The sequence below is a fragment of the Trichoplusia ni genome, chromosome 18 (genome assembly GCF_003590095.1).
Source record: "Trichoplusia ni isolate ovarian cell line Hi5 chromosome 18, tn1, whole genome shotgun sequence".
Classification (NCBI taxonomy): Eukaryota; Metazoa; Arthropoda; class Insecta; order Lepidoptera; family Noctuidae; genus Trichoplusia; species Trichoplusia ni.
The window spans coordinates 2,683,740-2,700,916 of NC_039495.1; the positions used below are offsets into that span (position 1 = coordinate 2,683,740).

General features: G+C 41.1%; 1 protein-coding gene, 1 long non-coding RNA gene and 1 pseudogene across 2 annotated transcripts in view; 2 read left to right on the forward strand and 1 right to left on the reverse strand.

Moving 5' to 3' along the window:
- Window positions 1-4,509: 4,509 nt before the first annotated feature.
- LOC113503117 lies at window positions 4,510-11,583 on the forward strand (annotated as a pseudogene).
- Window positions 11,584-13,632: 2,049 nt separating this feature from the next.
- Window positions 13,633-14,904, reverse strand: LOC113503106. The gene is made up of 2 exons (XR_003401408.1): window positions 14,831-14,904; window positions 13,633-14,191 (listed from the first exon to the last, which is right to left on the reverse strand). It is a non-coding gene; the product is annotated as an uncharacterized LOC113503106 (long non-coding RNA).
- A 1,337-nt stretch (window positions 14,905-16,241) lies between these two features.
- The window catches only part of LOC113503118 (forkhead box protein C1-like), a 3,685-nt gene continuing 2,749 nt past the window's right edge, over window positions 16,242-17,177 (forward strand). Inside the window, exon 1 of the mRNA XM_026884936.1 lies at window positions 16,242-17,066. Within this exon, the coding sequence (XP_026740737.1) occupies window positions 16,242-17,066 (825 nt within the window). The remainder of the gene's footprint in view (window positions 17,067-17,177) is intronic.

A 17,177-nucleotide genomic window follows, 5' to 3' on the forward strand; every position in this document is an offset into this window, starting at 1 on the left:
GACGGACAGCGGAGCCTCAGTCATGGCAATCCATTAAAGGTGTCTAATTATTAAGTATATTCGCGATTAATTAATTAACTTACAATGTATTTACTGGAAACTAACTCTAAGGTTTAATATAACTGCAGGTGGTTAAGCAATTAGTTAAAACATCTAACTACACCATTGTTAGGCCATTATAACGATACTTTAACTAATTAGATCTTTACACAACATTACCTACGATATGATGGGCTTTGATAATTATAATTGCATTTAAGTAAGATATTCCATTCAGTATTTTTATGACAGTTTATAAAACCAGTCAATTGCGGGTCGGATCCGCGACTCTTAGGGATCCGTACAAATATGATAGAGCAACAAAATTTGGTCACCATTCAAATTTATGACCGCACCAAACGTGGCTTAACCTCGATTTTTATTTTAATTAACATAACTATAAATTATAACTACGCTTATAGCTATCATAGTTTATAAGATCTCTGATCATCGCAGCCTTAATAGGGACGTAATTTAAGGTTTAAAGTAAAAAAAAAGATCATTTTTACCCAAATCCTAGAATATTCGAAATACTACAACTGAGGGTAGTTTTTGTTTACATGATGATCTGTCGCACTGGGCACTGTTCGCACAAGTTATGTAAAATACGTTAAAAGGACATAGGTAATTATCTACAACACCTATGTTTTGATTAATATTTCGCCCTTAGATGACCAGTAGAAGTGTTTGAGTTTCGAAATCAATGTATGTATGTAATATTGTTAAAAACATCCTAAACCTAGCTACTTTCATTATTTGAAATTAGATAACCATCCAATTCCCTCACAGTTTTATAAAGACAACGCAACAACCTCAAAAACTAACAAAAAATACGTGAAAACGCATGACCGCCTTAACCTGCTTTACAATATTAAATCACCTACTTTAAAGGAACAAGAAGTAATTAACGAATACTCGATCATAATAAAATATTAATTGTTTTGTTGAAGGAAGTAATAAGCATTGAATGAAACCTAAAATATATAATATACAGCACAAACATTTCATAACAAAGAAAGGACATAAACAAAGAGTATAAATTGCACAATTTTAAAACCACAGACCGACCAGTCTTTCTAAAAAATAGAACGATCACAACATAAGATACGAATCAAACCTTATCACGATCAGAGTAAAGTTCAAAATCAATTGTATAAAAAGTAAAAACAGCTAAAATACTGAACATCGCGTGTTTGAATAGGTAACAAACAGTGAAATTGATTGGCTCACCTCTAGTTTTTTCGAGTACTCTTCCGTCACGCGCTCTTGTTCTTTCTTGAGCTCCTCGTTCTTGTCCAACAGCGCCTTCCCGAGCTCGGCGGCTAGCAGGAGGTCGGACTCCTTCTGCTGCAGCTGCGACCACAAGTCCTGTTCCTGCCCCGCCTCCATGGCTGCGCCAGCCTGCCTCGTCGCCGACATTTCTCTGACGTACGCCTCTAAATCCTCATAAAAGTGTTCGTCTGACAAGCTCAATGGTATCGCGTTCCTAGTCCCGCTCTTGCTCCTGCTCCTCCTGTGCTTGCTGATCGGTGTGGACGTCCGAATGTTTCCTTTCCCCACAAACTCAGTTTCGTCAGTTATAAAGTTCGGCGACTTGTTACGGTCCGGCGGCTCGGCTCTAGTGTTGTGTGTACTACTTCTACTAATATGTGCACTAAATTCACCGGCCATTTATCCTGACGAGTCTATACAACAATTAGTGTACCTAACTTTGCACTATTTTGGTGTAGTTGTTCTTTTTGAATATCTTGTCGATAGCCTGTTGGAACTTCACAGTTTTAGGGAGTTTTATTTTGAATATGTTCTTGTTTATGTCGAAATCCTTTTTTAATGCCATTATAACAAGTTGTGTATCACAATAGTAACATTTCCGGTTCACTGGCACTCACAACACAGCACTATTATGTCGATACACTCGCGGCGCGCGGCACAGATGTTGCCTCGACAACGGAGCGGACACAACAGACTGCCTGCGAAACCTTCGAGCCAGAACAGCCCGCCACCGGCACAGACTGGCCGAGCGGGCAGAGGCGAAAATAGGCACAATACAGGTGGAGCGCGTAACGTAATGACATTTCATAGTCATTGCAGGGAAGTCACATCTTTAAATGGCTTGAACATAGTATTTTTTTTCTGTTGTTCCAGCTTATAAATCAATTTCAACGTGTCGTTTCGGTGTAACGGTTATCTCGAGTAAGAGGTAATGTTTATTTGCCCTTAATCTTAACACGTTATTGAAGAATTTAGCTCTAATAAGAGTTCCTAATTAGAAAAAAAAAGTATTAAATGCCTTGAAATGAAACTATTTTTACGGATTTTATTGCGGTTTAATTTTTTATTTTAGTTCCCGACGTTTCGGCCGTAAAAGTAGTTTCATTTCAATGTCTAACATTCGCGTAACCCTAAGATACCTCTATTAAATGCCTTTCATAGATATCACATGTCATACAATAAATAGTTCCGGAAATAGAAATGAATAATGAAAGCAAATATAATCATATTTATTGTATTTGTAAGCGTGATAAGAAGAAAACCGATATAAATCCATTATTCAAAACAGAATTTTAATGAAATATATGGATTCACAAAAGTAAAAAAAATATGGATCATCAAATAAATAAAATAGTGAAATCATAAGTAACAAGTTTAATTTGTTTGCTAAAACCAATGAAAACCCATTATAATGAGAACAGCATTCCGAAAAACAAACAGAACATCACATCTGCAATCAAATAAATAATCTAATCTTTGGCACAAATCAACACGTGCGTCAGAGCGAGACGGCCACCGAAAGGTAACACCGAACCTCCGCGCGAGACAAGGACAGCTATACTTTAACCAAGGTGATACAAAGAGAGTGGTTTAAATGTCGAAATATTTTTATTTTTATTGTTTCTAAACGTCAGGAAGTGATCTCATAGTGATCCTATAATATTTGCATCGAAATGAAGTAAGTATTATTAGAAAAATAACACCTTATATCTGATTTTGTAGTGGAGATCAAGTTACAAAGGAAAGGCTTTGTAACTTTTCGCGGTCGTAGAACTCGTATCCTAGAACAAAGGGAACCAGTATACCTTTCAGCGGGATCTGTGACTTTATGGGATAAAGTTTTAGACTCAAGAGTGTTTGATTCTTTGACTGGCCTGTTGGTTTAGTGGTTAGTGACCCTGACTACTATACCGGAGGTTCGATTCCCACCCAGGACAAATGTTTGTGTGATGAGCACGATCATTTGTTCTGTGTCTGGGTGTAATTTATCTATATTATGTATGTAATTAGAAGTATATAAGTATGTTTATCAGTTGTCTAGTACTCATAACACAAGCTCTGCTTAATTTGAGACTAGATGCTATTGTGTGAATGCTGTCCAATATTATTTGTCCAAATATATTATTTATTTATTCATAAAAAATCTCGAAAAATTCACGGTTTTCAGACTTTTTGAGTTCAAAGATTTTTAATAAATCCAAGAATCAAAATGCTTATATATTAATTCTGTAAACCTTTAAACGTAGGAAATCGTCGTGAAGTAGGATTTCCTCGTCGCGTGGGAATCAAAACACTTCGTTTTTATCGATAGATCATTATATATTCTAGTTAGAAAGAAATTTTACTGAAGTACAATCATTTTGCTGCATTACTTGAGTTTCCGTATAATTAAAGGATTTCTTGTAAAAGAAACGTTATATGCAAAATATCATCCAATCAATCGTATCTAAAAGGAATAGAAAGCAATAGAATAAATCTAAATGCACCAAACTACTGGGCGTACATAGGTCTAAGGCAAAAAATCCTGTCAGTAATCCAATGTCTGTAGGTACTCAAATTACCTTTGTGATTTTTTTATAGTTAAGCAAAAAAAATTACAGAAAACAACCCTTAATCCGACGCGGTTAACCTGGTCGGCGTAATTGAAAATGTTTCTATTAGTTGTCCTAAAATTAAACAAAAATATATAGATAGTATCCAGATCCAAAGGTTTTGTGCTCCCTTCTGTTATTCCGAGCTCCCGGACTTCAGGGAACTCACCAGGATAAAACCTTCTTGGAACGACCTCAAATCTTTTTTCGGCTACTAATATCATTTACCGTACACGGTACTCTTACTCGAAACAGCTGAAGTAAACTAGAAACTCCAGATGAAAGTGTTGATTGCACGCTTGTTAATCGACGCATAAGCAAGCCGAAGTGTGGTGGGAACAAAAACGTGATTATAATAATTAGATGAGGCTTTTTGACGACACGTTAACTTTGGTAAGGTTTTTGTAAGTATTCTAATCGACTTAGTACAGATAAGTGAATGTGAAGCCATGGAAAACGTCTTAATGTATGACGTCTGAACATATTGTTAGTTTAGACACGTATTTGGGTATGAAAAATATGTGTTTTATTTATTCTTGCAGACGAAGCCGCTTTACTTATTTTAAGACACCACTGACAAACGGTGAAGGAAAACATCGGGAGGAAACCTGGATTCCAGATGACATCGCCGCAATGAGCTAGCGTGGTGATCGATGCTCGAACCTAGTGCCCAACAGTCTTACATAGGCTGGTATTATAATAAATGGTAGGAAGATATTGATCGGTTCTTGATGGTTTCATATTTATAATTCTTAGGGTTTGAAGTAGATCAGGATATAACAGTCTGGGGTCAAATGGAGAAGAACTTTCGTCAACAATAAGGTACAAAATAGGCGTTCAACGAAGAGTTGGACCTGCGATACGGAGTGTTCCTTACAAATAGGTTAAAAACAAAAACAACTTAAATGCATGGATAGTAAAATTTCGGACTCCTCGTTAATAGGGCTCAGTTTCTTCCCTTGGGTAAAGAAACCTAAACCGGAATTTTACAAAATAGAATTTGAACTAGATCATTACTGCATTCCATCATTGACGCTAATCCATTCATAGATCTTTCGCAAAAACCGCCTATTAAAGCCTACGAGTTTGCCTAAACCAAGACCTAGCTTTTTATACTAGGCGTCAGCTAACGTCCGTCATAGTTAGAGTATATTTATGGCTGAATAAATAGTCTACTTACTTACAGAAAGAAGCATCAATAAATATTTTATATGCCCAAAAGAGCTATCGTTTTAGTAGCCAGGCAACGGTATCGATCCAACCAAACCGGACTAGCCGAGAACAGCTATTTGGTGTTTATTAAATATCTAAGGAAAACGAAGTGGGAATATTAATGATGGCTGCGATAATAGCTCCTACTGATGATATGGAGATGGAGAAAATCGCTGAAGATGAACTGTCTAAGCTGCAAAGACAGGTCAGTAAATAATGATACCAGGTTCTTAATAGCTAGGTTGAAATCACTACTTGCAGGTCTAGGTATAAATAAGTAAATATTTACTTAACGGAAACAAAAATGGATAATACCCATATAACAAAAAAAATGTCTCCATTTATAAACTTCGAGAAAACTTGGCAATTTCATAATTTATTGTAACAATTTCTTACTAAACCTAACAACCCACTGGACTAGCCGAATCAGAAATAAAAAGAGCTTATCATAACACCAAGACTAGGCAACATGGAATAAGTCTAACTCTATTTCAAAATATCAAGAAAGTTACTCAATTTCAAAAATAATTTGAAGATTTTTTTACTAAATCTAACAACCCACTGGATTCGCTGAATCAGAACCGTAACCAATTAAAAAAGCTTGCCCTAAGACTTGGGCAAACTCCTCTAATTCTTAACTGCTTAAATACAAGAGGATCTATTTGAACATGTTGTGCTTCAGTTCAGGGTTATGGAGATAGACCGCGCCAACGTACTGTCCAGCGTGCAGCCGACCCTCAGGATGCAGAAGAACATTATCAACACGCTGAATGGAGAACTTGAGAAGATTATGATGGAATTAAAGGTTTGTAATATCTACTGATGTTTTTTTTAAACGACTCCCGCAGTCAGCAATTCAATCCTTGTGTCGCGGGGGTTTACAAACATACAAATCAAGAGTTATCAAATTAGGCCCCGTATCTAAAGTAAGACATCAATTTTGCTGTTGTCTCTTTTACACGTAATTCTGGCTATTCCTCCATGGGGCAGTCCTTAGCAGTACTAGCACAAACCCTTCTTACCATCCTTATCATCATAATGGTTACCATCCTTCAAACAATTTGTTATTTTCATTGCAGTTCACAAAAAGCACATCGAACGTTCTAGAAGGTGCCAGAAGCCGGGAGAAGCTGATCAGTCTTCTGAAAGAGCACGAGAAGTTCTCAGCAGAGGTGAAGGACCACAGAGAGACCATCAGAGAGCTGGACTTCTTACTCAAACAAGTACAGAAGGAGATCAAAGCACTACGGTCGAAGGGTACTGGGTTCGAGATTGTGAGTAGAAACGTGAATAAAATCTGATATAAAGAAGAAAATTGCGAACTACAAAAATCGGTTGGGTGACAAAGAAATTACAGGGAGCGGAACTTTTGTAAAAAGGATCCCATTTTCACCTTTGGAGTACGGGACCTTAAAAATTTAGGCATCAATTATGAAAAAAACTGCTTTCCAAAAATTACGGCTTAAAGTGTCACCTCCTGTGCTCTTGAGCTTCTCGAATAGGCATGGAAATGACATATTATGAAGTCTTTATCATATACATATAGTCGTAGCGTAATTTTGGTTGATATTTGAATTACTTTAGCTCCCATTTAATTTATTATGCGTCACAAATGAAATCATAACAAAATAACTGGTACCTAGAACCATTATTAGTACCTACTGCTACCCTTCTCACTGCAGCAGAAATAGAGGTAATGTTATAATGTTTTACCATTTGTTTCGACAGGCCTACGCCAACGCGTTAAACAGTCAGACGCTGATCAGCCAGCTGGAGAACCGGCTGGACACAGCCATGAAGAAGTTCAACACCGTCAACAGCGAGAACTACTCCATGAGGCTTGAGATAGACCGGCTACTGAGGGACCGGTAAGGACAAACCTTGCTGTACATATAACAGCGTACCTTACAACCTAAACGAGTTCAAACTGACGTAAAACGGGTTTATTGCAAAACTGACTTCTGCAAACTTCAACCAAACAACCATTTCAGCCTGAAATCACACACAGCTCGGGCTCGTCCCGTCGTCCTTTCCTCTGCGACTTCTATCTTGTGAGTCCAGTAGGGGATTCCAGTTCTTATACTATCTTGTATAACATAAGAGTGTTCACGTGCTCCATACCCAGTCGCTACTGACTCTAGTGACCGTCCTTGACTCTCATTCAGTGAAATCTGGACTCCATAGTTCGTCCGTAATTTTTGTAGCAAAATCTTAGCAGTTGTAGCGCTACGTCGGTTTTTTAAATGTATAGCTACGCGATTCTTAAATATAATTAAAAAATATAGAGAAAAACCCGCCATCATCTGTAAATATAACAATGGGCAATAAGGATTTATTATATGTATTTAATTTGACGCTCAAGGTGATTGGCTAATGATAAACATACATTGCATTTGCAATACTAACATGATTTAGAGCGACGGCCCTGATGTGCTAATGTAAAGTTTGGTAATCAACCGCAGATCACGTTGAAATGAGTCATGGGTGCTATAGCCGTTCCTCGCGAGCTCACTTGCTATTAAGTATTAATATAGGTATACTACAAATAAGTTTTTTAAAGCATTCGTCTTACGTTTGAATTGTGAATGAAAAACATAAGAAAGTTCATTCGAAACACACAGTTCATGATGATTATGACTATTATAAGGTCTTAAACTAATTGTTTAAGTTATTTATTTTCTATTTAATACACAATACAAATTATCGGAGCAGTTTTAAGTATACCTGTACTTTTTGTTTAACACGAAAATGTACAAAATACTATATTGGTCTTATCTAACGTCAATGAACAATTGAATGACAACGTTCAATTAGATATGCCTAGTTGTTGACAGAGTTTTTATCGAGCAATTAAGTATTTACATAGTTAACCACAGCTAAGACCAATAACCTCCCTAAATACAAAAAGACTCCCGATTAAGGAATTTAATTCTTATATCGCCGGGTTAAATACACAAAGTCTGAAAACTCTTGTTCTACACGGGAATCGAACCCGAGACAAGTCGCACGCAGTGGGTTTGAAGTGATCTCAAACAGTCTATCTGTGCAGTCAAATAATGTGAGACGATATAGACAATTAAGTATACCATGACCACCACTTCCAGAACTGAAATAATACTATTACTTTAATAGACCTTCAACTTGTTTGGCTGAACGCAACCATTTACGTCACTTTATCAATTCTAAATTTCGTGACGTCACAATACGCGTCCCGTTTTATTCAAAATTGTATTTTCTTGTTACACAAACCGATTGTTTCGATAAGATCGTACAGATAAAGTTAACGCTGGTTATTGTTTATTTAATAACCATAACTTATCCTTTATGTTATGCGAATATTGCATATTGAAATTAAATTATGCGATACGGATTTTATCTTGCTCACTGATCTTGGTAAAAAGATTGAAATTGCAACGAAAATGTGAATTTATAAATGTCTATTTAAAAGAAAAAAATTCCTTGCGTCGCGCGGTTTAGCTAAAATATTCACTTATACATATTGTTAAGCAATTAACACAAGGCTCATACTCGATCACTGTAGAAAAAATCGCCTGTCTATAATACACAAACGAAAAGCAATAAAAATTGAGTACTAACGACTGTACTTAAGTAATAAAAACGCGAGTATCCTCACAGAACTTCGAAAATGACTTCAAATAATAGTTGGATTTCTGTTTGTTTTAAATGTAATTCACTTATTCGAGCAAATTCATCAAAACCTGACTTATTTTAATCTTTCCTATGCCACGACAAAACCTCATGAATAACGAAATACTAAGCTCTTAAGCCCTAAACTACCTGAACTTTGGTTTTCAGCCAATTCTTCAACACGCTATGGAAGAACCAGCTGAAACGGCTGATGGATGGCAAAGCCATGATCATTGAGTTGTTGGAGCAGGCCATCTCCACGTACGACCAGCGCGAAGAGTGGTGCTCCAAGCTCGACGCGCTGAAGGAGAAGGCGGCTATAGACTATAGGAAGCATTGCCTGGTGAGATTATCTTTGGAGTTACCTTTATTTCCCCACTGGCCTATCGCGAGGTGATTTTTCTCCTTACAGAAAAACAAGAAAAGAAAGCTCAACAAAAACGATAAACGAGACAAGACACAGACAGATCATTAGTAGTATTAAGGGAAGTGCAGTAAGAACGGTTCCCCATTCGACATAGATCTTAGTATAATTACCCAAAACTATTAGTCGAACATAATTTTACGCTTTCATCCCAAACTAAGGTCTATGTCTAAGCTACGTCTGTCTATGTCATCGAACATTCTAAATGTTCTTCTGCCTTAATGATACTCTTCTATCTGTTTTTCTGAAGGTAGTCGCTTATACGAGTAGAATGTCGAAGAGTTCCATTGCCTCGCGTCTGTCCTTAGTTACCTAAAATTCTATTCTCACCTCTGGGAATATCAATTATAGATCGCTGCTATGATACATTTGTAGTTGACCAGTTTAACTTCAAAAACATTCATTATATGAGTCACCTCTTGAGATATATAAGATTTTGCATTATTAACGTTTATGCTTTATGTTTTAATTCTCATGATGCTCTCATCATGGGAATTAAATTATAAAATAATACACAACACTGAGGGTTACAATGGCGGTCAGGTCAATAATGACGACATCTTTCAGACTACCCATGGATATTGTTAGACTAGTAATTAACTAACAATAAAAAATATATATTTTCCCTAGATTACAAAACATCTCCCTTTGAATTTAATAAAGTACCTACCTAGATTCTCCTCCTTTAAGTGCTTTGGAGAAAATCACATTTACAATAACGAAACAGGTATCTGAGTTCAACACAATCATCATTGGCTAAGCCTTTTCCCAACTATTTTGGGGTCGGCTTCTTTTGAATTTTTTTCTTTCTCTTTATCTATCATGTTTTCTGTCATACTAAGGCGGAATGAAAAGACATATAGACAATCACTTACCTAAGTGCCCATCAGCTTAAGGTTGATTCACAATTTTTCAGGAAGTACGTGAGCTTCAGCGCCAGTTGGACCACAGCCTGAAGCTGGAAGAGTTCCTACGCACGAAGGGCACGGTGCGGCTGACGGCGGCGGACGCCAAAGCCGAGGCCAAGAAACTGGAGCAGCAGGAAGAGGAGATGAGGATCTACAATAATTACGTGAACATCCTTGATGCTATACGGGTAAGAGCTACTTGTAATGTCTTTTTAAGAAGGCGCCTGTATTTTTAAGCCCCCATCGCAAAAAAGGGGTCATATAATATTTAGGCGTGTTGACAAACGGATAGAGCGATTTCAATTAAGATTGTTTTGTATCAAAGGCGAATTATGTGCAAGTGTTCTTAGATGTTTGATGAAAATCAGTCGAACTATTTGTAAGTTATGGAGGTGCAAGTTTTTAACGTCGGGGCTTTATAATTTTTTGTTTTTGTGAGTGGCTTGTAGTAACTGTCCATCGGGCACGGTGCGCAGTGACCGTATCGGCATATTACGAACCGCACAGACAAGTGGATGCCTAACAGTTCCTCAAAAGTAAACTTCATCATAGGTACCTAATCGGTGAAGGCTCATTAGGAACGATCACATTATGTTACATGATGTTGGCATAAATTATAATCAAACTCGCAAATGCAAAAGCATCATGGTTATTGTATATCGCTTTTTAATACGTAAGAGGCCTTTGGCCTAGCTTTCTAATAAGAACTTTTCTTTTATATAATCTAAATTGAACCTTTTCCCAGGAGTTTGCAGGCGAAGAAGACGTAGACAAGCTGATACAGGAATTCACCCGGCGAGAGGAAGAGAACTACGCCCTCTTCAACTATATCAACGAAGTGTGTACGGAACTCAAGAACTTGAGCGATAACGTCAAGATGCTCAAAGTTAATATTGGTAAGGTTTTCATGAGGCCCCATTTAAATAGTGACGTTGCGCGCTAAGTACTAACGGAAAACTCGTTGAATTTGACTCCCAAAAACACACCCACTTTAAACGAAAAATTAAAAAATAAACACCAAAAGAGTATTTCATAAAAAACTGTTTTATCCGTCAGAGATATTTCCAAAAAAAATCGCGCAAATGTTTATCTCGTAAAAAATGACGGGGATACAGTGAAATAAATCTCATGTGACGTCACTTAACAGTACGCTTTACACTAGGAAGTGATATTACCCCCTAACATACATTTTTCACCTTAAGTGCCTTGAATCTAGAAAACTTTTATTATTTTCCACAGAGGAAGAAAACGCCAAACACCAAGCGAAGCGTACAAGCAGCAGGACAGCATCGAGTCGCTCCGCAGCGCCCTGGAGGAGAAGCGACTTGCCACGGCCAGCGCGCGGGAGACTTGCGAGAAATCCTCGCAAGTTGCTGGCCATGCTGCTGCAGCAGATACACGCGCTGGCCGTGTCAGTATACCAGATGAGGACAAGTGTTATAAACATCAAGGAATTATTCTTTACAGGGAGGATTGTAAAAAAATATAGGCAGGATTCATACGTTCGTATGGACAATGCAAGAGGTATAGTTAGTGGCACGGATCTTGAGCGCTCGACGGAAGAGTGGGGATCGCTTTGCGCATCGTTAAATAAAACGCTAATCAATTGTGCGTACTCGACGTCTTGAGATGCATGCAACTGCAGCAAAGAACGAATTTCAACCAATCACGAGTGAAGGCTATGACGCGATGCACTGCGGGCCAATCACTGCACTTAATCCGCCCCGCGCCTCACTTCACACCGCAAAAGGGACCCAAAAAATGACTTCTGCGCAGGTGAAGGTCAGCGCTCGAGAACCGTGCCGGTAACTATACGAAGGGCAAAGGAAGGAACATGGGTGGGTTTTTGCTAGTGTGTTTTGTTGTGTGTAAGTCTGTCACTGTTACGTGCAACTGAAAGCGGAAGAAGTTATTTGATGATTTCCCATCCAAAAAAAGAATTTGTAATTGAAAATACTGGGTCAAAGCTGATGCTTTGACCCAGTATTGATATGGTAGTATGACGCAGTATCAAACTCCACAAGTATTCACATCATAGGCGTCAGTACGTATTCAATAATGGAAAAGAATCATTTTTTCAACTGCCGGCTTAGGGCATCCTCATTTTAATTTTGTCTGTGCTAGGGGTCATCCAAGTTTTGAGGCCATCCTGGATTCAACACAAAGTACTCTTATTCAGATTCTCAATCCTGAATCTTGTTAGATTTTTCTACCGTTCCTTTGTTTTGTAAAAAAACTTATTCTCACTCCTTATTTTTACTTCACTAGCGCCTCTAGCGGAAAACTCTTGCGCGAATTATCATTGCTAAAAAACTTTAAGGTTTGCTCCATTCTAGATCGTCGGATTGCGACTCGCTGCCTCTGCTGAAGCTGTTAGGCAAACCGTTCGATATAAACGTTACGAACGCGCGCCTTTACATCAAAAGTGGGAGAAGAAGATCCTCGAAATTGTCGACGTCATCAAACTTGATGAGGTAATGTATCATTTCAAAATTAGATCAACAACAGTCAATTTTTCTTTTAAACAATGATTTATTCCAATTTTGATTGAATAGATATGCATTTTTGTGTCAAAAATTGTTGATATGATTACACAAGAGTTACATCCTATTGCAGGTGCTGGTAGATATTTCTTTAGAAATAAGCCGCATCCTTGTACATTTGTTTTTTTTCTATCTTCATAAATTCTAAATAAATAAATTGTTAAACACATACAGATTGCCATATACTATAAGTACTTTACATGAATGCCCAATCATAGCTTCTAGTTTACATTAAACAACTTCTATAATACGAACACAACTGATATACATAAGAATCTATGAATCCCGGCAGGCCATCCAGCGTCAGTTGGAGTCCAAGGAGCGCACCCCGCCGTCATCACGCCGACGACGCGCTCGAGCGAGAGAAGCTGCACCTTCACACGCCTAAGGAACTTACTATATTCGTTGTTATCATTTTTAAAACCTTATCTTATATTCATCAACATCCTAGCCTCTTCCCAACTCTGTCGGAGTCGGCTTCCAGTCTAACCAAAGTCAGCTAAGTAAAAGTGTTTTACAAGGAGCGACTGCCTATCTGACTTCCTCAACCCAGTTAACTGGCAACACGATACCCCTCGGTCGGAATACCATAATTATTGTCAGTTTCCACGACACTACAAGCTGTCGTCATATAGTTGGGTGTTTTCAATTTGGATGTTACCAGTTAACACGTTAATTGCAAGCTTTTGTTAATGTTAGACGGTATTAACTTTGGTCATACCAGAAGATAAGAAAAGAAAACATTAGAAATAGTATCTAAAAAAATGTAGAAGCACAATTAATGTATTATGTATTAGTGTGTATATCCGAATAAAGCTAAATTCATGATTCCCAATTTACTTTGATATTACTCTTGCAATGTTGGCTAAGTTTTATAAATTACGATATAATTTGTTATTTACTTGATGTTTATTAATAAAGTTTAGTATGAATAAAACATGATTGTGTTATATATTTTATAAAGTTGACCAGGGTTAAGATTAAAATTAAAATCATTCATCGAAACAATGTTTCATTTATTTTGCCTATTTACACAAATGTGATTAGATCTATATTTACAGTCCTACATTACAAATAATAGCACTACACGTACCTTACTTATATTATTCACAAAAAAAGTATTTGTTCATATGTTCCACTGATTTGGAAGGAAATTACATGATCTGATTTTGAAGTTGGCAGAAAGGCAAAATCGAAAGTGTCTAGATGTAGGAAATTACAAACATACCAGTAACTTTAAAGCAAATTTCTTTACTGTCAGGTTCCACAAAATTGTAACAAGTAACAAAGTAAATCACACTGTATTACCTAAGTAGTAAGGTCCACATCCAACAGGCAGGCAGTCCTTCCAGCGACCAAACATCTACATACTAGTAACAAATAGAATTGTCCTCTATTTGTTACATCACAAAGTTCATATTCCTTTAACCGGCAGCCCCCTTGCTACCACACTGCTGGCGATCATGATATAGCCCGTTGAGCCCCGCGCCTGACAGATAGCTCGCAGCAACGACCGCTCCGGTGTTACTGGCGACTTCTGTTCTACTGATGTGTCTAGATAAATAATATATAATTACTATAGTAAAAAATGACGCGTTAGGCTTAGACGAAGATGATGGGATAGACTTGGCTACTTTAACAATACTGTGTAACCATGGAAAATGCGGTTGAAGAAGAGTGGGGATGCCTAACCCCAGCATGGAATCAGAAGCGGTTAAAAAACGGGTCTAAAAGGATTGTAATTTAGTATCAACTAGACAAATAAGAACGACTGAATGGAACAAACGCAAAAGTAACTCGGCCGTGTTTCTTATTATTTTTTGGAAAAGAGTGAGTTTACTGAAGCATGATCTGGAGTATAATTTATCCTCGGTAGACAATAAGGCGACATGTAAAGCAATTAGAGAGACTACTTGGTTCAGGGGGAATACTGCCACGACTTACAAGTATTGAAAATATTGCGGAAGTGGAAAAGAGATGCCGTTCTACAACGCGTATTGCGCTGTCACGCTTTCACAACAAAATCAAATTGGCTAGTTTTAAAAAAGGCCTGTTTTCCAGGCACTTTTAAAAACGTTATAGTTATGGTAATTGATTCTAGTTTCCAATCTCTGTCAACCATAATAGTATCCCCTATAAAACGTGGTGGTAAAACATCAGGTTTATAATAAGAGATTGTAGTATATATCTTACCTAATACGCCATGACTCCACTTAGCTTTGCCCACGTTAGCCCACGCGACGGGCGCTTCAGAAGGCACGAACAGGATAACAGCGTACTGATCACTTTGTCCACTTCCAGATCTGTGACTTCCCACAGCATACCCACTACCATGGGGCTGGAAAAGTAGTAAAAAAAGGATTTTAAGGTTTCGTTACAAAAATACTGGAACACTGAATGGCAATTTGCTATGATAAGGTCAATTTTCTTTTGATTTATTGGGTTTCCTAAATGGATATACATATTATTAGGTGGTCAGAAGCGATTGTGGCGGAGCGTAGTGTTATTTTTCATATTGGTTTGGTATTTGTTTTTATTATTATTTGCTGTGGATTTATTCTTAATAAGTGTCGCCTGCTTTCGTCTGAGGTTTTTATATCGGCTTTTTATTGCGGGGGAAATCCTCATGGACTTTCTACGCCCGGGGAGAGGCAGACGGGTGTGCCGGACTCTTACCGGCTAAAATCCCCCGGCATCTCCTCGCACGTGGACACGCGGGGCCGCGGGGATTCAAAATGAGAGTGCGGGTGTAAGCCTACCCCGGGCACCGCCTCAGGCAATCCGCCTCGGGTCCATGGAATAGTGTGCGGGAGGCTTCCCTAAGTCCCTCACCCCTGGACCCACTCACGGGGGTTGGAAGAGGCATTTTCCACCCTCTTCCTGCGCCCGGTGCGCTTTCTGCGGCCGGGGAAGGGAGTCGAGATCTCCCTCTCCCGCTCCGCAGTTTCCTTTTGCGTTATCCCGTCCTCGCAGAAGGACACCACCGCGTCCCACGACTCTACGCTTCCGACTATCTTCCGCACTACGGCCGGCAGCGACAGATCGCTTCCACCTTCGTTTGTGAGGACACGGCGCGGCTCCTCCCAAGCAACATACTCGGCGAGTGTGTTGCGTCGTGTCTTCCCGGCAATGGACGCAGTGGTGGCAGCGAGCTTCCGGCCCCCGGCTTTAGTCTGAGGTTTTTTTTATCGTCCTGCCTTAAGGTGTGTGTGGTTGGTGCCTTATCATAAAAAACTGAGATAGCAAGTGCCACGGGTTCCAAGCTAGAAATGAGTTGGTCCGATGCGAAAGTATGTGAGTGTTTTTCAACCTCTCCATGGTCGAATGTGCCGCAGCCCGCCAGCCGCACAGCGCCCTGTGGGTACTCACCAGCCCGCTATGTGCAGCATGTGGTGCGCGGCGGCGGGCGGCGCTCGCGGCGGGCGCGGCCTCCCGCACGGAGCCGCAGCCCGCCAGCCGCACAGCGCCCTGTGGGTACTCACCAGCCCGCTATGTGGTTGCGCGCGGCGGGCGCGCTCGCGCGCGGGCGCGGCCTCCCGCACGGAGCCGCAGCCCGCCAGCCGCACAGCGCCCTGTGGGTACTCACCAGCCCGCTATGTGCAGCATGTGGTGCGCGGCGGCGGGCGGCGCTCGCGGCGCGGGCGCGGCCTCCCGCACGGAGCCGCAGCCCGCCAGCCGCACAGCGCCCTGTGGGTACTCACCAGCCCGCTATGTGCAGCATGTGGTGCGCGGCGGCGGGCGGCGCTCGCGGCGCGGCGCGGCCTCCCGCACGGAGCCGCAGCCCGCCAGCCGCACAGCGCCCTGTGGGTACTCACCAGCCCGCTATGTGCAGCATGTGGTGCGCGGCGGCGGGCGGCGCTCGCGGCGCGGGCGCGGCCTCCCGCACGGAGCCGCAGCCCGCCAGCCGCACAGCGCCCTGTGGGTACTCACCAGCCCGCTATGTGCAGCATGTGGTCGGCGGCGGGCGGCGCTCGCGGCGCGGGCGCGGCCTCCCGCACGGAGCCGCAGCCCGCCAGCCGCACAGCGCCCTGTGGGTACTCACCAGCCCGCTATGTGCAGCATGTGGTGCGCGGCGGCGGGCGGCGCTCGCGGCGCGGGCGCGGCCTCCCGCACGGAGCCGCAGCCCGCCAGCCGCACAGCGCCCTGTGGGTACTCACCAGCCCGCTATGTGCAGCATGTGGTGCGCGGCGGCGGGCGGCGCTCGCGGCGCGGCGCGGCCTCCCGCACGGAGCCGCAGCCCGCCAGCCGCACAGCGCCCTGTGGGTACTCACCAGCCCGCTATGTGCAGCATGTGGGGCGCGGCGGCGGCGGCGCTCGGCGCGGGCGCGGCCTCCCGCACAGACCCGCAGCCCGCCAGTACGCACAGCGCGCCGCCCCTCGCTCGCTCCACTCCGCCGGCGCCCAGCTGGCAGCCGTCACCGTGCCCGCAGTACCTGCGACACCACTATCACAGTTAACGTATCTAAACAGTATAGCAACTACAAACTTTACTATAAAAACGGAACACTCACACATACGTTCGCGTCTACAAAACATACGA